Source organism: Hemiscyllium ocellatum, chromosome 43, assembly GCF_020745735.1.
Source record: "Hemiscyllium ocellatum isolate sHemOce1 chromosome 43, sHemOce1.pat.X.cur, whole genome shotgun sequence".
Classification (NCBI taxonomy): domain Eukaryota; kingdom Metazoa; phylum Chordata; class Chondrichthyes; order Orectolobiformes; family Hemiscylliidae; genus Hemiscyllium; species Hemiscyllium ocellatum.
The window spans coordinates 6,475,442-6,498,970 of NC_083443.1; the positions used below are offsets into that span (position 1 = coordinate 6,475,442).

At 46.1% G+C, this 23,529-nt stretch overlaps 1 protein-coding gene across 1 annotated transcript in view; it reads right to left on the minus strand.

Annotated features, from left to right (window-relative positions):
* Nucleotides 1-7,905: 7,905 nt before the first annotated feature.
* Nucleotides 7,906-23,529, minus strand: part of LOC132835067 (tolloid-like protein 2) — a 247,795-nt gene continuing 232,171 nt past the window's right edge. Inside the window, exons 15-20 of the mRNA XM_060854339.1 lie at nucleotides 23,034-23,214; nucleotides 21,405-21,530; nucleotides 17,313-17,440; nucleotides 13,555-13,768; nucleotides 12,603-12,853; nucleotides 7,906-9,465 (exon numbers count right to left, since the gene is read on the minus strand). Of these exons, the coding sequence (XP_060710322.1) occupies nucleotides 9,331-9,465; nucleotides 12,603-12,853; nucleotides 13,555-13,768; nucleotides 17,313-17,440; nucleotides 21,405-21,530; nucleotides 23,034-23,214 (1,035 nt within the window). The 3' untranslated portion in view covers nucleotides 7,906-9,330. The remainder of the gene's footprint in view (nucleotides 9,466-12,602; nucleotides 12,854-13,554; nucleotides 13,769-17,312; nucleotides 17,441-21,404; nucleotides 21,531-23,033; nucleotides 23,215-23,529) is intronic.

Consider the following 23,529-nt stretch of genomic DNA (forward strand, 5'->3'; position numbering starts at 1 on the left):
TCTGCCCTGCTTGCCTGGTTTGCATTAGATGTGACAGCAACATGGGTGACTCTCAACCGCTCTTTAGGCATTTAGGGATGGGCAATGAATGCTGGCCTAGCCAGTGATGCCCTCATCCTCTGGGACCCTCCAGGACTCCAGTGATTTGTGAAAGATCACCACCAATGCCTCTCCAATTTCCCTAGCTTTCTCCTCCAGAATTGTGGGAGGAGTCCATCTAGTCCTGGTGAAGTATCCACCTTCAGACCTTTCAGCTTCCCCAGACTTCCTCGTTTGTGACGGATGCTACATTCACCTCTGCCCCTGACTCTCTTGAAGTTCTGGTATGCTGCTGGTGTCTTCACTGCTCCTTTCTTGACATGGATGTAAACGATCTTGTGTGAGGACGAGGCACTCCTTGCAATCCCTCTCCACTGAAACCAGACTAACTGGGTAGTCAGTCCCATTTCGACCCTTTGTGAGGTCTTGCTGTGTGAAAATGCATCTGCAACATGTCTACAGTGGTGGCAACCTCCAGAAGATATCTTCTGCAAGTGAAGGGGTTAGGAGCCCTGACTAGTTGCAATAAAAAATGTGGCAAGTGTTGTTTGCTGTTCACCCACTGAAGTGATAAAAATGAAGTCCCTTCAATCCAGTGTGACTACCTACACTCAGTGAATAGTCTGAATTTCGAGTGAAGTTCCAAGAAAATTCAATATTAACTGGAGTATCTGTTCTGAGAGAGTAGTGAATTCATTCTAAAGCTGTGACTCAGTAATTTTTTATTCATTCACGGGAAGAGGGCCCTGCTAGCTGCTCCAGCATTTATTGCCCATCCCTAGTACCCAAAAGAAGTTAAGAGTCCACATATTGCTGTGGGTCTTGAGTCAATGCAAGCCAGAGCAGGTAAGGATCACAGTTTCCTTCCCTAAAGGACATGAGTGAACCAGGTACGTGTTTCCAACACTAGAGAAGAGGATTCTGGGTAATCCAAGATGGAGGATGGGAAAAATTTCTGGCTGTAACTGCTGCTCCTTTATTGAGGTATTTTAGGTGTTGGAGGTGATTCTCTCGAATTCCAGAAGCAGCAATTACTGTTTTATATGCTGTTGCATTGATTTGGAACTTTGGGAAAAAAAATCAAAACAACAGCAGTTTTAAACGGGAGAAGAACAGACAAAGGAAGCACATGATGAGGTCAGTGCTGGAGAGAGCGAGAAAGAAACTGACACATCAGTGAACCTGCACAGTTACTGCCGTTGCTGTTTGAATTCATGTATCGTTGGATATCGGAGTGCGTCTGAGAAAATTAACAAACAGTGAAATTCACAAGTGATCTTGGAGGAACTGTTTGGGCCAGGTTCACAGCAGATAAGTGTATTGTTTTTAAGTGGGACCTACAGAAAGTCTGCAGTAGTGAGTAGAGTGGGTTCTTTCTTGATTATATGTCTCTTGATTAAACTTAAAATATAAGCCATAACTATTTATTTAACCTGGGACAGTGTTTTGTAGAGGAATAATTATTTTCTGGGTCTGTAGATGATGAAGGAGCAAAAATGGCCTTTAGTAGAGTGATATGCACTTGTCAGATGTTGGAGTTTAAAGAGAGTTTAAGGGTTACTGCTGATTATATCTGCAATAAATGCTGTTGGTTGCGAATCTTATCAGATCGAATGGATCAGTTGGAGAGACAGTTAGAAGCAATAAGGAATTTGCAGCAGCAACAGTATGTAATGAATGATAGTTATAGGAAGGGGGAAAAATCTCAGATACAGTCACATAGATGGGTTAACTCCAGGAAAGGTAAGAGAGGTAGGCAGCTAGTGCAGGAGCCTTCTGTGCCTATACCCACTTCAAACAAGTATGCTGTTTAGGAAAATAAAGGGGGTGATGGATTCTCAGGGGAATGTAGTACAAAAGCTACATTTCTGGTATTGAGACTGGTTCTAATGCAACGAGGGGTATGTTGGGTTCCAAGAGATCGACTGTGTTAAGGGACTCTCTAGTCCAAGGCACAGCCAGAGGTTTCTGTGGCCAACAGAGAAAAATCAGAATGGTGTGTTGTTTCCCTGTGCCAGGATAAAGGATGTCTCAGAGATGGTGCAGAATGTTTTCAAGGGGGTGGGGGTCAGCAAGAGGTCATTGTCCACATTGGAACCAATAACATAGGAAGGGAAAAGGTTGAGATTCTGAAGGGAGATTACAGAGAGTTAGGCAGGAATTTAAAAAGGAGGTCCTTGATAGTAGTAATAACTGGATTACTCCTGGTGCTATGAGCTAGTGAGGGCAGGAATAGGAGGATAGAGCAGATGTATGCATGGCTGAGGAGGTGGTGTATGGGAGAAGGATTCACATTTTTGGATCATTGGAATCTCTTTTGGGGTAGACGTGACCTGTAAAAGAAGGATGGATTGCACCTAAATTGGAAGGGGACTAATATACTGGCAGGGAAATTTGCTAGAGCTGCTCTGGAGAATTTTAACTAGTAAGGTGGGGGGGATGGGATCCAGGGAGATAGTGAGGAAAGAGAGTGATCTAAGACGGGTACAGTTGAGAACAGAAGCAAGTCAAACAGTCAGGGCAGTCAGGGACAAGGTAGGACTAATAAATTAAACTGCATTTATTTCAATGAAAGGAGCCTAACAAGGAAGGCAGATGAACTCAGGGCATGGTTAGGAACATGGGACTAGGATATCATAGCAATTACGGAAACATGGCTCAGGGATGGGCAGGACTGGCAGCTTAATGTTCCAGGATACAAATGCTAGAGGAAGGATAGAAAGGGAGGTAAGAGAGGAGGGGGAGTGGCATTTTTGATAAGGGATAGCATTACAGCTGTGCTGAGGGAGGATAATGCCGGAAATACATCCAGGGAATCATTTGGGTGGAACTGAGAAATAAGAAAGGGATGATCGCTTTATTGGGATTGTATTATAGATCCCCCAATAGTCAGAGGGAAATTGAGAAACAAACTTGTAAGGCGATCTTAGCTATCTGTAAGAATAATAGGGTGTTTACGGTAGGGGATTTTCACTTTCCAAGCATAGACTGGGAATGCCATAGTGTTAAGGGTTTAGATGGAGAGGAATTTGTTAAGTGTGTACAAGACAATTTTCTGATTCAGTATGTGGATGTACCTACTAGAGAAGGTGAAAAACCTGATCTACTCTTGGGAAATAAGGCAGGGCAGGTAACTGAGGTGTCAGTGGGGGAGCACTTTGAGGCCAGCGACCATAATTCCATTAGATTTAAAATAGTGATGCAAAAGGATAGACCAGATCTAAAAGTTGAAGTTCTAAATTGGAGAAAGGCCAATTTTGATGGCATTTTGCAAGAACTTTCAAAAGCTGAATGGGACAGATGTTTGCAGGTAAAGGGATGGCTGGAAAATGGGATAATGAGAATCCAGAGAAAGTATATTCCTGTTCCAGAGAAAGTAAAGGCTGGTAGGGATAGGGAATGCTGGATGATTAAAGAAATTGAGGGTTTGGTTAAGAAAAACAAGGAAGCATATGTAAGGTATTCAAAGTTTGGGAGAAGATTTGTAGCTCGGGTGCTTGTTGTTGTGGTTCTGTTCGCACTCATCCACAGATTCTATCAACAAACACATTGACCTGGACCCAATACACCGGCCACTGCAGCGGACAGCTAGAACTGACAACCGGAAGCGGCAGAGACAAGCCACTATAAATGCCAGAGGAAACATCACAGAAGCGCTTCACAGGAGGCTCCCAAGCACTGAGGATGTCACCTAGACAGGGGACGACGTTTGCAACACAAATTCCCAGCTCGGCGAACAGAACCACAACATATGTAAGGTATAGACAGGATAGATCGAGTGAATCCTTAGAAGAGTATAAAGGCAGTAGGAGTATACTTAAGATGGAAATCAGGAGGGCAGAAAGGGGACATGAGATAGTGTTGGCAAGTAAAGTTAAGGAGAATCCAAAGGGTTTTTACAAATATATTAAGGACAAAAGGGTAACTAGGGAGAGAATAGGGCCCCTCAAAGATAAGCAAGGCAGCTTTTGGGGGAGATACTAAACGAGTATTTTGCATCAGTATTTATTGTGGAAAAGGATATGGAAGATATAGAAAGTAGCGAAATAGATGGTGACACCTTGCAAAAAGTCCATATTATAGAGGAGGAAGTGCTGGATGTCTTGAAATACTTAAAGATGGATATATCCCCAGAACCTGATCAGGTGTACCCTAGAACTCTGTGGGAAGCTAGAGAAGTGATTGCTGGGCCTCTTGCTGAGATATTTGTATCATCAATAGTCACAGGTGAGTGCCGGAAGACTGGAGGTTGACAAACGTGGTGCCACTGTTTAAGAAGGGTGGTAAGGACAAGCCAGGGAACTATAGACCAGTGAGCCTGACCTCAGTGGTGGGCAAGTTGTTGGAGGGAATCCTGAGGGACAGGATGTATGTGTATTTGGAAAGGCAAGGACTGATTAGGGATAGTCAATGTGGCTTTGTGCATGGGAAATCATGTCTCACAGACTTGATTGAGTTTTTTTGAAGAAGTAACAAAGAGGATTGATGAGAGCAGAGCGGTAGATGTGATCTATATGGACTTCAGTAAGCATTCGACAAGGTTCCCCATGGGAGACTGATTAGCAAGGTTAGATCACATGGAATACAGGGAGAACTAGCCATTTGGCTACAGAACTGGTTCAAAGGTAGAAGACAGAGGTTGGTGGTGGAGGGTTGTTTTTCAGACTGGAGGCCTGCGACCAATGGAGTGCCACAAGGATCGGTGTTGGGTCCTCTACTTTTTGTCATTTACATAAATGATTTGGATGCGAGCATAAGAGATACAGTTAGTAAGTTTGCAGATGACACCAAAATTGGAGGTGTAGAGGACAGAGAAGTAGGTTACCTCAGATTACAATAGGATCTTGACCAGATGGACCAATGGGCTGAGAAGTGGCAAATGGAGTTTCATTCAGGTAAATGTGAGGAGCTGCATTTTGGGAAAGCAAATTTTAGCAGGATTTATACACTTAATGGCGAGGTCCTAGGGAGTGTTGCTGAACAAAGAGACCTTGGAGTGCAGGTTCAGAGCTCCTTGAAAGTGGAGTCGCAGGTAGATAGGATAGTGAAGAAGGTGTTTGGTATGCTTTCCTTTATTGGTCAGAGTATTGAGTACAGCAGTTGGGAGGTCGTGTTGTGGCTGTACAGGACATTGGTTAGGCCACTTTTGGAATATTGCGTGCAATTCTGGTCTCCCTCCTATCGGAAAGATGTTGTGAAACGTGAAAGGTTTCAGAAAAGATTTACAAAGATGTTGCCAGGGTTGGAGGATTTGAGCTATAGGGAGAGTCTGAACAGGCTGGGCTGTTTTCCCTGGAACTTTGTAGGCTGAGGGGTGACTTAATAGAGGTTTACAAAATTATGAGAGTCATGGATAGGATAAATAGACAAATTCTTTTCCCTAGGGTCAGGGAGTCCAGAACTAGAGGGCATAGGTTTATGGTGTATGGGGAAAGATATAAAAGAGACCTAAGGGGCAACTTTTTCATGCAGAGGGTGCTAAGTGTATGGAATGAGCTGCCAGAGGATGTGGTGGAGGCTTGGACAATTGCAACATTTGATAAGCATCTGTATGGTATATGAATAGGAAGGGTTTGGAGGGATATGGGCCAGGCGCTGGCAGGTGAGACTAGATTGGGTTGGGATATCTGGTCGGCATGGACGGGTTGGACCGAAGTGTCCGTTTCCATGCTGTACATCTCTATTACTCTATGACTGATTAGGAATAGTCAACACTACTTTGTGTGTGGGAAATCATGTCTCACAAACTTGATTGAGTTTTTTGAACAAGTAACAAAGGTGATTGATGAGGCAGAGTGGTAGATGTGATCTATGTGAACATCAGTAAGGCAATTGACAAGGTTCTCTATGGGAGACTGGTTAGCAAGGTTAGATCTTACAGAATACAGGGAGAACTAGCCACTTGGGTACAGAACTGGCTTGAAGGTAGAAGACAGAGGGTGGTGGTAGAGGGTTGTTTTTCAGACTCGAGCCCTGTGACCAGTGGAGTGCTACAAGGATCGGTGCTGGGTCCTCTACTTTTTATTATTTACATAAATGATTTGGATGCTAACATAAGACGTACAGTTAGGAAGTTTGCAGATGACACCAAAATTGGAGGTGTAGAGGACAAAGAAGAAGGTTGCCTCAGATTACAACAGGATCTTGACCAGATGGGCCAATGGGCTGAGAAGTGGCAGATGGAGTTTCATTCAGACAAATGCGAGGTGCTGCATTTTGGGAAAGCAAATTTTAGCAGGATTTATATACTTAATGGTGAGGTCCTAGGGAGTGTTGCTGAACAAAAAGACCTTGGAGTGCAGGTTCAAATCTCCTTGAAAGTGGAGTCACAGGTAGATAGGATAGTGAAGAAGGCATTTGGTATGCTTTCCTTTATTGGTCAGAGTATTGAGTACAGCAGTTGGGAAGTCATGTTGCGGCTGTACAGTGCATTGGTTAGGCCACTGTTGGAATATTGCGTGCAATTCTGGTCTCCTTCCTATCGGAAAGATGTTGTGAAATTTGAAAGGGTTCAGAAAAGATTTACAAGGATGTTGCCAGGGTTGGAGAATCTGAGCTACAGGGAGAGGCTGAACACGCTGGGGCTGTTTTCCCTGGAGCGTCGTAGGCTGAGGGGTGACCTTATAGAGGTTTACAAAATTATGAGGAGCATGGATAGGATAAATAGACAAAGTCTTTTCCCTGGGGTCGGGGAATCCAGAACTAGAGGGCATAGGTTTAGGGTGAGAGGGGAAAAATATAAAAGAGACCTAAGGGACAACCTAAGGGGCATGAATAATGCAGAGGGTGGTACGTGTATGGAATGAGCTGCCAGATGTAGTGGAGGCTAGTACAATTGCAACATTTAAGAGGTATTTGGATGGGTATATGAATAGGAAGGGTTTGGAGGGATATGGACCGGGAGCTGGCAGGTGGGACTAGATTGGGTTGGGATATCTGATCGGCATGGACGGTTTGGACCAGAGGGTCTGTTTCCGTGCTGTACATCTCTATGACTCTATGACTCTAATTGACAAGGGATCCATATCATTATTAGACTCTTTTTTAGAATTGTTTTTACTGAACTCAAATTCCATCATCTGCCATGGTGGGTTTTGAAATACAAGAACCAAGTTGCTGTACACTGTAATATAGTCTCTGCCTCTTCACAATTTCCCAAGTGGAGTGCCTGACCATCTTGAAATCTATACAATGCCATTGTGGACAGGCTATTGTTGATAACTGTAAGGATCTTCACCCTTTGTGGAAAGGTGTACAGGGATCTGAAAGGGTTAATATAGAGTAGTACCTTAAACACCACCTTGGATGATCTCAGATGGACGAATGGGCAGGATCTTGAAGGAGGGTGACTGAATAGCAAGGTCATCCTTATAGTTTCTGTAACAAGGTCTATCATATCACTGTAACCTGCCATTTGTTGCTAACATGCAATAAACTGCAATATGTTTAATACAAAGGGCCTCTTGTAGTTCTATATCAGAAACCAGACCTTTCCTACACTAATCCCAATAGACACTCACTTAGAGAGGATAGTGCGGGGAGGGGGGGGGGGGGGGGGGGGGGGGGGGGGACCTGCAGAAGCAGTTCGACTGCACACAACACCTCTCCGAACGCCTGCTTAAGTCTTCAATGAGTCCCCCTCCATGTGGTTCCAAAAGCTAACTTATGTCCTGACCTCAGAATAGAACATCATGAGGACAAACATCAAAATTAATTCCCACAGAAATAATTTCTCATGGGGTCAGAGTCATGTTTGCATGAAAAGGCCATTCAGTCCACTGCCCCACCCCTGCATTCATCAAAGAATTAGCTATGCCATATCTTTAATGGACACTTTAAGAATTTTTTTTATTTCAGGTCCAACAGAAAAGAAATTATAAATCAAGAATCAATGCATTTTTGATAAAAGTTAAACCTTTTAGGCACTTGCCCTCCATAGCCAGCCCATTGGATCAAACAGGTGGAGAACTTGGTTTGAATATTTTAGAGGTGATGTGGTTCTTGAGGGAAATTCTACTTTTATACAAGGGTAATAGGGCAGCTCTGGAGCATTGAGTTAAATGTATGGTGTGTATTTGGAAAGAATTTCACTCCTTTACATAGAACGCAAAAGTGTGATGAGTTGATTCAAGAGCTCAACCATCCTTCTGTCATACGGTGTTCCTTCTCAGGAATAAATAATAAACAGAATATGATTTATCTACAGTGAATGGCGACAACTAGCTACCAAATACAGTTTCTGATGTACAGTACTGTACAATATTTCACTAGAATTAAGGCTTATCTTTCAGGGTTTTTTTTCCATGTATATAGATGTTGGATTAAAAACCGCTCGCTGGGCAGATTAACAAGTACCTGCAGTTTACATGCAAGCAAACATACCTTTTGAAATTTTGCAATTCCAAATGTATCTTAAGTAAATTTTTCAAATAATCTTTCTCTTTTTATTCCCCTCTTTCAATGAAATGTTATGATAACATCGCAGCTGCTTGGGTTGCTGGCTGCCGAGGTGAAAACCATCTCCAGCTAGTCCTAAATATTGTAGCACCTGGTGCTGGCTCTTCTAATCAGGAGGTTGAACAGCTTATTTTCAACACATCTGTTCAAAGATCAGTGGCTTTTCTCCACACCTATTATTTCCTGTAACATTTCAAGGGGCTGAAAGAACTATTCCAAGTTTTTCAAAATTTCAAACGTACATTTATGGTAATGGGGAAAATTCCACAACCTTGCTGTTCTTTCAGTATTTAAACAGCATTTGGTGAGGAAAGGACCACAATCGCATTGAAACGCTGTGCTTCTGAATACTGTGCGGCTCATGTGGAAATACATCCGAAAAGCATGGTAGGAATTGTTTCAGATACCGGATGGGAAAGGTAGGAATGGAAATGGCAGGGATGGGAATGGTGGGAAGAGGAATGGCTGGGGCAGGAATGGCAGAGGCAGGAATGGCAGGGATGGGAATGCTGGGAAGAGGAATGGCAGGGATGGGAATGGTGGGAAGGGGAAAGCAGGGATGGGAAGCTAATTGTAAGGGAGTCATAGTGTTTTACTTCTGTGTCTTTTGGGCTACAGCGATTGGATAAACAAAATGTTTTCGGAAACACTGTGGGCATATAACATTGAGGAAGTTGCTTGGAATACAGAGAGGGTTTGTTTCTGGTCAGGAATCACTGACAATTTCAACCAAGACCAAATGTGGATTTCAGTTCCAAATCTTCTGTGTCAAAGGTACAATAGTAGCATGGCGCGGCGTCCTCAATGCAGTCCTTCATTAAGGCTCCTATTTGGTTATTTCCTCGTGTGTAATTCATCTTGAAATTTCGTGCTGGTGTACCGAGCATGAAAACCTTTCTTATTGATGGTGTCATCAGTATGGAAGCGAATCATTATAGAGTCCCCTGCAGAATAGATCTCCTCCAGGGGCTAGGAAAAAGGAAAGCAGAATGAAGGTCGTTAGTTCAAGAGAGCACTCAGAAGTGAAACCTTCACAAGCCAGGGCTCTAGTTGTGGGAGGATTCTTTTAAAATAAGGATTTTCAATTCCCACTTCCTTTAAAATCCCATCTGGTCTCATTCGACTTGTCGGAAGGTGATGGCTGTCACTGGATTCTGGTTCCAATGGCAGCGTTGGTTTCCTTTAATTCTTCATTTCTATGGCTCTAGGGCCAGTGTTGTGGATATTCAGCCACATCAGGCATCACAGGCAAATGTGCTGCTATTTACACACCACAGTAAGTGTCCCAGTGTGAAAAGTGTGTGAGAGAGTGAGTACATGGATGTGAAGGAGCACCTGGGTGTGAGTGCACAAAGAGAGCGTGTGAAAGCATGACAGAGTGTATGAGTGCATGAGAGAGTGTATGAGAGCGTGTGAGAGTGTGAGAGTACGTGTGAAAGCTTCTGAGAGTGCAAGAGAGCGTGTAGAACACCTGTGTGTTAGAGTGTGAGAATGTGTGAGAGCGCGAGAGTGTGTGAGAATACGAGAATGTGTGAGTGCCCATGTGTATGAGAGTGTACGAGTGCGAGAGAGCGCCTGGGTGTGTAACAACACCAGGGTGTGAGAGAGTGCGAGAGTGTGTGTGTGAGAGCGTGAGGGTGTGAGAGAATGCGAGGATATATGACAGAGCACCTGAGGGTGTGAGAGACCACTCGGGGGTGATCGAGCACCTGGGGGTGAGAGAGCGCCCAGGGTTGAGAGAGTGCCTGGGGGTGATCGAGCACCTGGAGGTGAGAGAGCACCTGGGGGTGAGAGAGCGCCCAGGGGTGAGAGAGCGCTCAGGGGTGAGAGAGTGCCTGGGGGTGAGAGAGAGAGAGCACCTCGTGGGGAAGAGAGCGCCCAGGGGTGAGAGAGCGCCTGGGGGTGATCGAGTGTCTGGGGGTGAGAGAGCACCTGGGGTGAGAGAGAGAGAGAGCACCTGGGGGTGAGAGAGCACTTGGGGGTGAGAGAGCACCTGGGGTGAGAGAGAGAGAGAGCACCTGGGGTGAGAGAGAGAGAGAGCACCTGGGGGTGAGAGAGCACTTGGGGGTGAGAGAGCACCTGGGGTGAGAGAGAGAGAGAGCACCTGGGGTTGAGAGAGCACTTGGGGGTGAGAGAGCACCTGGGGTGAGAGAGAGAGAGAGAGCACCTGGGGTGAGCGAGAGAGAGAGCACCTGGGGTGAAAGAGCGCCTGGGGGTGAGAGAGCATGTGGGGTGAGAGAGCACCAGGGGGTGAGAGAGAGCACCAGGGGGTGAGAGAGAGCACCTGGGGGTGATCGAGTGTCTGGGGGTGAGAGAGCACCAGGGGGTGAGAGAGAGCACCTGGGGGTGATCGAGTGTCTGGGGGTGAGAGAGCACCAGGGGGTGAGAGAGAGCACCTGGGGGTGAGAGAGCGCCTGGGGGTGAGAGAACACCTGGGGGTGAGAGAGCGCCTGGGGGTGAGAGAGCACCTGGGGGTGATCGAGCAACTGGGTGTGTGAGAGTGCCTGGATAGGAGAGGGCATCTAGGTGTGCGAGAGAGCACGAGGGTGTGTGAGAGCACCTGGATGTGTAAGAGAGCGCTTGGGTTTGAGGGCGCCTGGGTGCGTGAGAGCAAGAGGGTGTGAGAGAGCGCCTGTGTGTGAGAGATGCCTGGGTGTGCGAGAACGTAAGGGTGTGTGATAGAGCGCCTGGGAGTGTGAGAGCACCTGGGTGTGTGAGAGCACGAGGGTGTGAGAGAGCGCTTGGGAGTGTGAAAACGTGAGGGTGTGAGAGAGTGCCTGGGAGTGTGAGAGTGTGAGGGTGTGAGAGAGCACCTGGGAGTGTGAGAGGGCCTGGGTGTCTGAGAGCACCTGGCTGTGTGAGAGAGCACTTGGGTGTGTGAGAGTGTCTGGGTGTGTGACAGCGCTTGGGTGTGAGAGAGCGCCTGGGTGTGAGAGAGCGCTTGGGTGTGTGAGAACGTGAGGATGTGTGAGAGAGCGCCTGGGAGTGTGAGAGTGTGAGGGTGTGAGAGAGCACCTGGGAGTGTGAGGTGGCCTGGGTGTGAGAAAACGTCTGGGAGTGTGAGAGGGGCTTGGTGTGTGAGAGCACGAGGGTGTGTGAGAGAGAGCACGAGGGTGTGAGAGAACGTGATGGCATGTGAGAGAGAGCACGAGGATGCGTGAGAGTGCCTGGGTGTGTAACAATGCTTGGGTGTGAGAGAGCGCCTGGGTGTGGGACAGCGTCTGGGTGTGAGAGAACACCTGGGTAGGTGAGAGAGCGCCTGGGTGTGTGAGAGAGCTCCAGGGTGTGTGAGAGCACCTGGGTGTAAGAGAACACCTGGGTGTGTGAGAGAGCGCGAGGGTGTGTGAGAGCACCTGGGTGTGTGACAGCGCTTGGATGTGAAAGAGTGTGAGAGAGCGTGGGACAGTGTGTGAGAATGTGTTTGTGAGAGAGTGTGTGCATGTGAGAGACAGCTTCTGGGTGTGAGAGAGCATGACAGCATGTGTGAGATCGCGTGAGAGTGTGTGAGAGCACTTGAGTGTGACAGCGCCTGAGAGTTTGTGAGAGTGCTTGACAGTGTGTGAGAACCTGAGTGTGTGAGAACGTGCGTGTGTGTGAGAAAGGGAGTGCGCCTGGCTATGTGAGAACGGCTTGGTGTGTGAATGTGCGAGAGCATGTGACAACACAAGAGCATGTGTGGGAGGGTGCAAGTGTGTGAGAGAGCACATGTGTATGTCTATGAGAGTGTGTGTGTGAGAGAGAGACAGTATGTTTGAGAGCGAGCCTGCATGTGAGAAAGCATCTGGGTGTGAGACAGCGAGGGTGAGTGAGAGTGCCTGGGTGTGAGAGAACGTGTGTGTGAGAAAGCGTGCATGTGAGAGACAGCGTGCTTGTGACAGAGTGTATGTGAGAGAGAGAGAGAGAGAGAGAGCACACGCACATGTGTGTATATGAGAGAGAGAGTGTGTGTGTGTGTGTGTGTGTGTGTGTGTGTGTGTGTGTGTGTATGTGTGAGAGAGAGAGAAAGAGAGAGAGAGAGAGAGCATGCATAAGTGCAAGTGAGTGTGTGACCCAGCCCCTACACCCAAAGCAGCTCTGGTCATGCTCAGTTAGTGCTGAATCCTTACCCCTGATCCACAGAATCTGCCGAGTCTGGGGGCAACACTCTCGTGACCGTCGTACAACTCCAAGTAATCGTATCCGCAGTCTATCTCTTCCTCAATTTCAAATGTCTGGAAGATCAGTTCCACCCCATAACCATCTTCAGCCACTATCACCCAGTCACAGTCTGACTGTCCTGGGTAGTTACTGTCCCCGTACTGTGCGTGTGAGTATAGGTGCTTGGTTCGCACCTCAGCCCGGAGGTGTCCTCCACATTCTGAAAAGCAATGAGTTGTTAGGTTAAGTCACATTCATGGGTAGACCGAGTTCTGATGCTGTAATATCGCTGGAAATCACAAACCGGAACCATATCCTTCCCACATTTCACTGACCAATGAGTTTTGCACGATCAACACAACACCGACCACTCAAACAGGAAATACACCCAAACATTGTTTAAAGATCTGTCCATTCGATTCCAAAGATCCAATTTTGGACGAACCTGGTGTGACTTTGTGCTGGAATAAGGACAGTTTGGAAATGTGATCCATATCCATTAAGGAATGTGTCCCCGAACGCAGCTCCTGGAGAGCTGGTACAGTTCAAACCAAGCAAGTAGCAGTGTGGGAAACTCTCATTGTTCACCACACTGACATTTATCAGCTGGGTTGAACTGGCTCAGAACACCTTGAGACTGCCTTTGTACCAAGTGCACAGACTGGCACCAGAGGCTGGCAGTGTGTGGCACCAGATGCTGAGGCTGGCTGCTGAGAGAGAGTGTAGAATGAGGGACTAAGGGTGAGCCTGCGTGAACAAAGAATCTGATAACCTCATGTTTCTGGGAGTGGGGGGTGGTCCTCAGAGTGCAGGATCTGCGACCGATAGAGTAAACAGATGGTAGGGAGTAAGGATTTTATTTAACACTTTATGACTGTTTGAGATGAGACAGTTTGTGCGAGTTATAGTCACTGTTCTCACCTGTGCTGTGTTTGGCCTGAAAGCCCTTTCTCTGGACTGAAGCATCTGAGACGAACTTGATGAACATTTTGTTGCTGCTAGAAATGGCAGGCTCAGGTTTTCTGCTCCCACAGTAACGCCCCAGCATTGGGGACCCATCGTCGGGTCCATCGTAAACCTCCAGATGATCATAAATGCATTCCTGGTGCTGTTCGATTTCAAACTCGTTGAAGGTCTGTTGGGTAAAAGTTCAAAGTGTTTACCACCACCAGGGATGTAAAAACATGATCCAATACAATTTGGTACCTGGAGAAAATGGATTCCTTCTGATCTGAAGCCTTTCAAACTGCGTCCTCTCCCACAATGCCAAAGGGATGTTTCCCAAATTCCCAGACCATCTTGCCAATGGGTTTGCTCACAACACCATTGCCAAAGGAAGGAGCTGGCTTCAGAGAAGCTGCTAGCGTAGTTACCATGGAGCATGTGCAGCCAGAGAGAGAGACATTTATCCCATTTCATAAGGAGAGGTTGTGTCCTAGTGGTATTACACTAGCCTATGAATCCTGATCCCAGGTAGTATCCCTGGGTGCCAGGGTTCAAATCCCACTGTGGCAAATGGAATTTGAATAGCCATCACACTCCTGCTCTATAACCCTGATATAATGTTGGTCTGCCTTTGGTATTTTCGGGGTTTGATTATGCTGTTGCTCCTATCAGTGAACCCTCTTGATCCTCACATGCTGGAGTAGGTCTGTACATCACGAAAATAACTCCAGGTACAACAGTAATAATTCCTGTGAGCCTTGTCTTAGCACCATGACCCCACCACCCCCTGGGATTAAGGGGAAAAGCCCATCTGCTTCAGTAATGTTCTTTAGGGAAGGAAACTGCTGCCGTTCTGTTTTGTTTTATTCCCTCGTGGACCGTGGGTGTCTACTGGCTGGCCAGCATTTACTGCCCACGTGGGAATCCAGACCCACAGCAAGGCAGTTGACTCTTAATTGTTTCCTGGGCAATGAGGGAAATAAATCCCAGGCAGTGATGCTCACACCTTGTGAAAACGCAAAATCGAAAGCGCAGCCAAAATCACTCTGAGCTGCACCAAGATCCGATGGCAGTGATGTAAAAACAGGAATTAACCCAACAGGGTGTTAGCTGAGAGAAAATGATGCTGGAAGCGAAGTACATAATCCAGTTGGAGGTCAACATTAACTCACTGACTGTGGTATATCTAGTTAAAGGCTCAGCCATCACACTCCTGCTCTATAACCCTGATATAATGTTGGTCTGCCTTCGGTATTTTCAGAGTTTGATAATGCTGTTGCTCCTATCAGTGAACTCTTGAACATGCTGGAGTAGGTCTGTACATCACCAAAGTAACTCCGGGTACAACAGTAATAATCCCTGTGAGTCTTGTCTTAGCAGCATGGTCCCACCATCCTCTCTTCAACCTATCTGATGGTGAATCAAAACCACACAGGGGAAAGTCTGACAGGAATTGCTAAGTTGTTTTATTTCATACAGAGGCAACAAACTGAAACTATTCAGGCAAACTCACTTTAGATAATGAGGAATGTTAATGACTGTCTAAGAGCAAGGATGGACATCCAAGGTTAAATGGTGGGGCCTGCAGGGGGTAGGCCATGTGCGGAAGTCACATGACCGGTGACAGTCACATGATGAACCCACCAGTGCTGAGATCTTCCTCTGATGATATGGGCTTAGCTCCAGAGCCAGCTCTCTTATTGTTACATGTGACAGTTAGCTGATGGAAGGGCAGTACGGTGGCTCAGTGGTTAGCACTGCTGCCTCACAGCGCCAGGGATCTGGGCTCAATTCCATCCTTGGGTGACTGTCTGCGTGGAGTTTGCAAATTCTCCCCTGTGTGGGTTTCCTCTGGGTGCTCCAGTTTCCTCCCACAATCCAAACTTATGCAGGTTAGGTGAATTGCCCATAGTGTTCAGGGATATATAGATTAGGTGCATTAGTCAGAGGGAAATTTAGAGTAATAAGGTAGGGGAATGGTTCTAGGTGGGTTACTCTTTGGACTTGTGGACTTGTTGGGCCAAATGGCTTGTTTCCACAAGGTAGAGATTCTATGATCATTGTCAGAGACGCCATCTTTCAGATGAGGGTTTAAACTAGGCCTCACCTCCTCACTCAAGCTGATTACAAAAAAGGTCCCGTGGATCTATTTGAAGGGCAGAGCCTGTTCCTCCTGGTATCCAATCAATACAATTCCTCAAACAGCATCTGATTGTGGGAGGTCACTCTGCTACCAAATTACTTATAACAGAGACTGAATCACAGAACTGTTCCAACCCAGGAGGAGGCTGTTCAGCCCATCGTCTCTGCATGATACAATTGGACAGCACAGAAGGAGGCCATCTCCATTGGAGAACCAGTTAGTTCATCCCACTCCCTTGCTCCTTCCCTGTTTTCTGACAATATTTTTCTCCATCTATTTATCCAATTCTTTTTTAAAGGTTTCTGTTCAATCTGTATTCACTGCCCTCTTGGGCAATGATCCCAGTTTGTAACCAATTGCTGCACAGAAAGGTTTTGGTCACATTATTTCCGACTGTTTCACCAATCGTTTTCAATTTGTGACGTGATCACCCCTTCAGCCACTGGAAGCTGATTCTCTTGATTGACACTGCAAATCCTTTGTATTTAATCTCCCGAGAGCCTTGTCAGCTCCGAGCAGGACAACCCAGGTCATTGTAATCCCCACTTCTTCTGCTATTCTTGTGAAGCTGTTGTCCACCCTCTTCAAAGCCTGGCATCCTTCCTAATGGTGTGCCACCCACAGCAGAACACAATACCCCAGCTGTTTTATAATCGTTTACCTTAATCATCTGACGCTTGTGCACTGTTCCTCTATTTACAAACCTAAATCATTTTGGGGATGTCCAGAGATGATGAAAGGCAAAATATAACTATAACTCAGTTTCAAGGTGGCCCAGTGGTTAGCACTGCTGCCTCATAACACCAGGGACCCAGGTTCGATTCCAGCCTCGGGCAATTATCTGTGTGGAGTTTGCGCAGTCTCCCCATGTCTGCGTGTCTTTCCATTGGGTGTTCTAGTTTCCTCCCACAGTCCAGAGATGCGCAGGTTAGATGGATAGGCCATGCTAAATTGTAAATGGTGTCAAGGGATATGTAGGCTAGGTGGATTAGCCATGGAAAATGCAGGCTTACAGGGTTGGGAGGCAGGGTCTGGGTGGGATGCTCTCTGAAGGGTCAGTGTGTGCTCTATGGTCTGCTTCACACAGGAGGGATTTTATGATTCAACATCTACTCCCTCCCCCGCCAACACTCAGCAGCAGCAGTGTGTACTATCTGCAAGTTGCATTGCAGAAATTCACCAGCGATGAATTAGACAGAAATTCCAAAGCCACGACCACTTCCATCTAGAATGACAAGGGCAGAGACCCCTGTGACCACCACCCCTGCAAGTTCTCCTCCAAACCACTCACCATTCTGACTTGGAAACCTATGCCTGTTTCTTCACTGTCACTGAGTCAAAATCCTGGAACTGCCTCCCTCAGGGTATTGTGGGTGACCTACAGCACATGGACCACAGTGGTTCAAGACAGCAGCTCCACCCCCTCACCACACCCCCCCCCCCCCACCCCTACCTTCTCAAGGGCAGACAATAAATACCAGTCCAACCAGCAATACCCACGTCTCATGAGTGAATGAATAAAAGAACATTTCTCTTTTCTGTTTCACGTCTTGAGTCGGACAGCAACTTAGTGTAAAATGAAAACAGTTACCAGCTTGAGTCTATGGCCTGCGGTGGTAGATATGATCCAGGTACACTCCTTACGACTGGGGTACTTGTCAGGCCAGTTTGGACTGGCAATCACTCCCTCCGCACTGCTCGTTTTATGCTCACAGCCAGCTGGAAGGGAAGCAGTGGAAAGGTTTTGTTGAAAATCATGAATTTTATTCAAATTCAATTTAGAATTTCCGCATGTTAGCACACAGACCCTGCTCAAACTGGATGGCTAGCTTGTAGGGGTCACCTCTGGCCTCTGAGATCTCTGCAATTTCACTCACAGCCTGCAATAATGTGATCGAGAACATCAAAACTGTGCATTCCCAGTCTAGAGGTAAGCACCTAATCTAGATTGACACTGAGATAGACACACACATACTCAGTCACACAATAGACACACACACACACACACACACACACACACACACACACACACACACACACACATATATTGACAGGCAGGCAGACATGCACACAGTAAGAACAGGGTCATCGCAGTATGACTGTGAGCTGAGTTTTCAGCCCATTTAGTGTGGATTTGTAACCTTGTCCACAACTGAATATAATAGGAAAATGGCCATTATTCTCTAAATATAAGAACATATTTGTGGGCGGCACAGTGGCACAGCAGTTAGCACTGCTGCCTCACAGCGCCTGAGACCCGGGTTCAATTCCCGACTCAGGCGACTGACTGTGTGGAGTTTGCACGTTCTCCCCGTGTCTGCGTGGGTTTGCTCCGGTTTCCTCCCACAGTCCAAAGATGTGTGGGTCAGGTGAATTGGCCATGCTAAATTGCCCATAGTGTTAGGTAAGGGGTAAATGTGGGGGTATGGATGGGTTGCGCTTCGGCGGGTCGGTGTGGACTTGTTGGGCCGAAGGGCCTGTTTCCACACTGTAAGTAATCTAATCTAATCTAATATGAAGTAGGAGGAAGAGTAGATCATTTGGCACCTTGAGCCTGGTCTGCCAATCAACCAACTGATGGGTCTTCTACCTCATCACCATCCTCCAGGATGGTTCCTGTATTCCTTGATAACATGAACATCAAGAAATCTGAGCTGAATCCTGCTGAGGGTTGATTGAGGATACACAGTCTCAGAGTAGAGAGTTGCAATGAATCACACCCCTTCCCATTCCTCCTGCTCCTCTTCTCTGCCCTAATTGGCATGCCTCTTATTCCGAGATTATGGACCCAGGTTCTAAACACTCCTCCTCCAACCCCAGAAAAAACCCAACCTGAGACTACAACCTCTCAATTCCTACCCTGTCAAGCCCCGTAAGAATTTTGTAAATTTTAACAAAAACGCCTTTCAATTGTTCAAAACCACACAGTGCAGATACAGCCTCCTTAATATCTCCTCAGGGATGATTGACTCACTGTGGACCGCTGCTGAACTCCCTCTATGGCAAGTTTATCCTTTCCTGGGTGACTTAGACTGTAACATAATATTCCAGGCATGTTCTTATAGAGACACGACATAATTGCAGAAAGACACTTTATGCCTATATTTAAACTGTCTTTGGAAAAAGGCTAACAAACTAAGTATCTTCACTATTACAGAAAGTGATTGAGGACAAAAAATGTACATGTTTTCAAGCAGGAGGTAGATATAGTTCAGTGGCTGAAGGGATGGAGGGTGAGGTTAGGGTATTGAGCTCGACGATCAGCCATGCTCAAGTAGAATGGGGGAGCAGGCCTAAGGCCTGGTCCTATCTGCTAGATGGTCTGAATTGCCATCTTGTACATGATCTCACCTATCAGTGACTCATAAACACGGACACCCAAGTCCATTTGAAGCTCAATACTTTCCAGAGTCACTCTGTTTAAGAAATGGAAGTTATGGCAATATACAGTACCGAGCAAATACAAAAGGAACTGTGTTATTGGATCACATGGAGTTGTGGGATCTGGCTAACCTGGTGCCATTCACTCACACTGATCTTACATGACGAGAATGAACTGCCAATATCCAACTCACTGTAGTCATTTAAGAAGGCAGCTCTGCATTAACCTTCTCAAAGGCATAAATGTATTCCTGATGAAGGGCTTTTGTCTGAAACGTCGATTTCGCTGCACTTTGGATGCCTGAACTGCTGTGCTCTTCCAGCACCACTAATCCAGAATCTGGTTTCCAGCATCTGCAGTCATTGTTTTTACCCCATAAATGCTAACCCAGTCAGCAATACCCACTTCCCGTGAATAAGTGAAAGTCTACATCATCCAGCCCACTGAAAATACAAATTTGAATCCAGTAATCCATTGGTTAGTAAATATTACACCCAATTGATAATTCCCCACCAACCGAGACTGAAATCATCATAACTGGTGCCTTACACTCACTGACTCTACTGACACCACCTCTGCTTCTAAAATTTTCCACAAGACTTTGCTACCTCCAAACTTGCCCATTCTAACCCTCTCCTATTCAGTCTCCCATCCCTCCTGCAGTGACTCTGCCAAAACTCTGCTGGTTATTCTCCATCACTGCCTAGCTCTCTGACCAAATGTTTCTTGATTAAATACCATTCTCCTTATCTTTGAGCATCCCCTTGAGGTCTCTCCACCCTCATCTCCAGAACATTTTCTTCCTAATACCCAACCCTCTCAGGCCTTGGACATGTCGCCTCATTTTGCTCCGCAATTGAACATAGGTCCTTCAGTGCCCCACATTCTGGAATATTCTCTCGCTAAACCGCTCCCAGTTCATCATCGCCTGTGAGGGCCTTCCTCAAGATTAACATTTAGATATATTTTTCAATACCATTTTCTTGTTTGGCTAACCCTCTGGGCCGCTCCTTGAGGATTTTGAAAGGTGTGCCCCACTTTGTATGCTGCAGGTACTCATGTGACTCAGCCAACATTGTCTACCTCATAAACTGCAGGCAAGGATGCTCTGAGGCATGGTACATTGGTGAAACTGAGCAGAGGCTATGGCAACGGATGAATGGACACTGCGCAACAATGAACAGATAGGAGGGTTCCCTCCCAGTCGGAGAACACTTCAGCTGTCCAGGATATTTGACCTTGGATCTTCGAGTGACCATCCTCCAAGGTGGACTTCAGGACAGGCAACAATGAAAAGTGGCCAAGCAGAGGCTGATAGCCAAGTTTGGTACCCATGGCGATGGCCTCAATGGGGACCTTGAGTTCATGTCACACTACAGGTACTACACACTGTGTCTGAACTCGTGTTCAGACCGATTCTGATCTAAAACACGGATTTATAGAATCTTACACAGATTGATGAAGTTTTTGAGCAAAGTAAAATGTAATTCTACAAGTACAAATACACCCCACAAACTTACATATGTATAGTTAAGAGTGTCTGTGAGAGAGTGTATGTACACAGGTACTACATTGTACTACACACACACACACACACACACACACACACACACACACACACACACACACACACACACACACACACTCCTACAGACCCATACACTCATGCGGACCCTGTCTCACACACTCACACATACACACATGTACCCTCTCACAGACTTCTTCCCCTTTACATTCACACTCACACACACTCTCTCACAGTCACTCCACCGCCCCCCACTACAAACACACACGTATACATATGTAAGTTTGTGGGGTGTATTTGTACTTGCAGAATTACATTTTACTTTGCTCAAAAACTTCATAAATCCATGTAAAGATTCTATAAATCCGTGTTTTAGATCAGAATCGGTCTGAACATGAGTTCACTTGAGAATGTAACTTCTAAAAAAGTTTGCAATTTGCATATGAAAGAACAGAAACCAACATGGTATTTCTAAAAGATGAGAAACTTAACAAACAATCCAGGTCTTTTTCAATATATAATTTCAGTTACATCACACTGTAAATGTTTGCTATAAATTCTGTGTCTTACGATCTTAATTCTCCACAACCACCTGGTGAAGGAGCAGCGCTTTGAAAGCTACTGCTTCCAAATAAACCTGTTGGACTGTAACCTGGTGTTGTGTGGTTTTTAACTCTGCTGGGGAAGGGGAAACCACCTAGCCATCAGCGGAGCTGACTGCCTTGCACCCAGTAACTGAGCAGAATGAGAGAGATAGAGATGATGGGCTCACTGACCTTCTTTACAATCAAGGCCGTTCTCATGCAGGGTGAAGCCGTGGCGACACTGGCAGATGTAACTCCCGAGCGTGTTCAGACACTCATGCTGACAGCCACCGTTACCCACCGAGCACTCGTCTTTATCTGGAAGCCAGAGGTTTGTAAATTGGGAGTTAACAACACGAGATCAAACCTCACTTGACCAAGACACTCTGCTGTGTGATCAGAGGCTCAGCCAACAGCTAACATGCCCCAAGATAGGGTACGTCGCCAAGTGTAAAAACCGTGACTCTGAACAAGGAACCCCTCCCCAACACAGGATGGTCACCCCACCCTCACCCTGGGATAGTCACTCTCACCTCACTCATAAACCAGCATATCAAAGAAGCCAATCAGTCTGGGCCTTATTTCCTATATCCTGATTAGCTGTGCCTACAAATATCATCTTTAGCGTTTGTGTTTCAAAATAGCAATATTTGGGTATTGGTCATGTTTGTGGCAGGTCCTTTTTAAAGAAGCGTGAGACAGACAGTCCCCTCGGAACAGTGATCAAACTCAGAGTGCAGGTGACTGTGGACCCTGGAGTGTTAATGGCAAATTGTTTACCATGGTGGTATACAACAAGAGCAGTAAACATTGCAGCATGTATTAGTTTCAGATAATCATGGCTAGATTTCAGGTTCAGAAAGCAGAGATTTGAAAGCTTTTCAGGCAGTGCAGAAGAGACCTACCAGGGTTAGACACAAAAGTCATTCCTCTTCAAGAAAGGAATTTGTGTTAGAGCAGGTAAGGGAAAACACAATTAATTCAGTCAAAAGGTTTAGTGTGTCTAACTTCCAAAGCAGGTTAGAAATCTGCAGGTTTTTAGGAGCTGAGAAAGTCTAAGCTCTTGGTTTTGTGAGTGAGTATTTGTGCAAGATGACTCCACAGTTCACAGGACAGAAACTGAAGAGTCAATTAAGTAGAACTTAAAGATTTGATATTGAGCGGTAGTTTCTCTGGGTGAGTCTTTGTAATGGATAATGTCAGGAAACAGGTTGAAAGCTTTGTTTTGCTGTGTTTTAAGGTTTTTCCTAAAGTTTTATATTTAGATAGTTTGGCTTTTAATTTACTTTTCCTTTCATGTAATAAGCTTTTGTTGTTAAAGAAACTCTGTCACTTCATGTGAACATGATTAACAAAAAACCAACACAAGTCAGAATTCATTCTGGGACCCGACATGTCGAGTTGGAATGTTAAGTTAGCCTTAACAAGCATGACTGTCATTAGGTATCTCCAGAAAGCTCTCTGCTGAGCCCTTGAAAGGTGGGAGCAGGGCATCCAGTGGGAGCAGTGTGGAGACTGGTGACTTTCTCCTGGCTGTTGTGAGGTGATTTGCAGCACTTCTTTAAAAACTGCCCCTTTAAGGAACAATTGAGCTGTTGGGGTAGGGACTGGCTACACTCAAGGCTGGCATTTTCAGGAGAATGGGGCCTCTAATTGCAAAGAGTTTTTGGGACTAAGGTCCTTTAACTGCAGCCAATTTGGTTTGCGTTGCTCTCAGGGATCTTTGCTGCTCCTGTTCCACTCTGGCCATCTCGCCCCCTGCTCAACTGAGTGATCCAACCCTCCTATTGTGCTGGGCCTTCCAACTGAAGCCAGACTCACCTGAGAAGAACTGGCCTTTGAACCCTTTCTTGGACACTGTGTTGTCAGACTTGAACTCGATCCTCATGTTGTTGAACTGCGACGTGATGATGTCGGGCTTCTCAGAGCCACAGAATCTGCCGTGTAGTTTGGATTCAGAGGAGAGGCCACTGTGAATCTCCACATAGTCATACTTACAGACCTGGCAAAGCAAGCACACGGCGTGTTCCCTCAGGATGTAATCCACAACCTCTCACTACACAGAAAACAACAGCCTAATCCGAGTCAGTCCGACTTTCAGAAGCTCGATCTGAGCCTGCCCTGTATAGAATCATCAAGTAGTTACTCTGCAGAAGGCCATTCAGGCCATTGTGCTAGTACAGTTTATATCATCTTGTGCCAATCATGTCTCTGCCTTTTTCCATATGCCAGGACACCACACCTACCCAAATAATCCCAATGCCCCCCATCTTGAATGCCAGGATTGAACCTGCTTCCACCACACACCCAGGCAGTG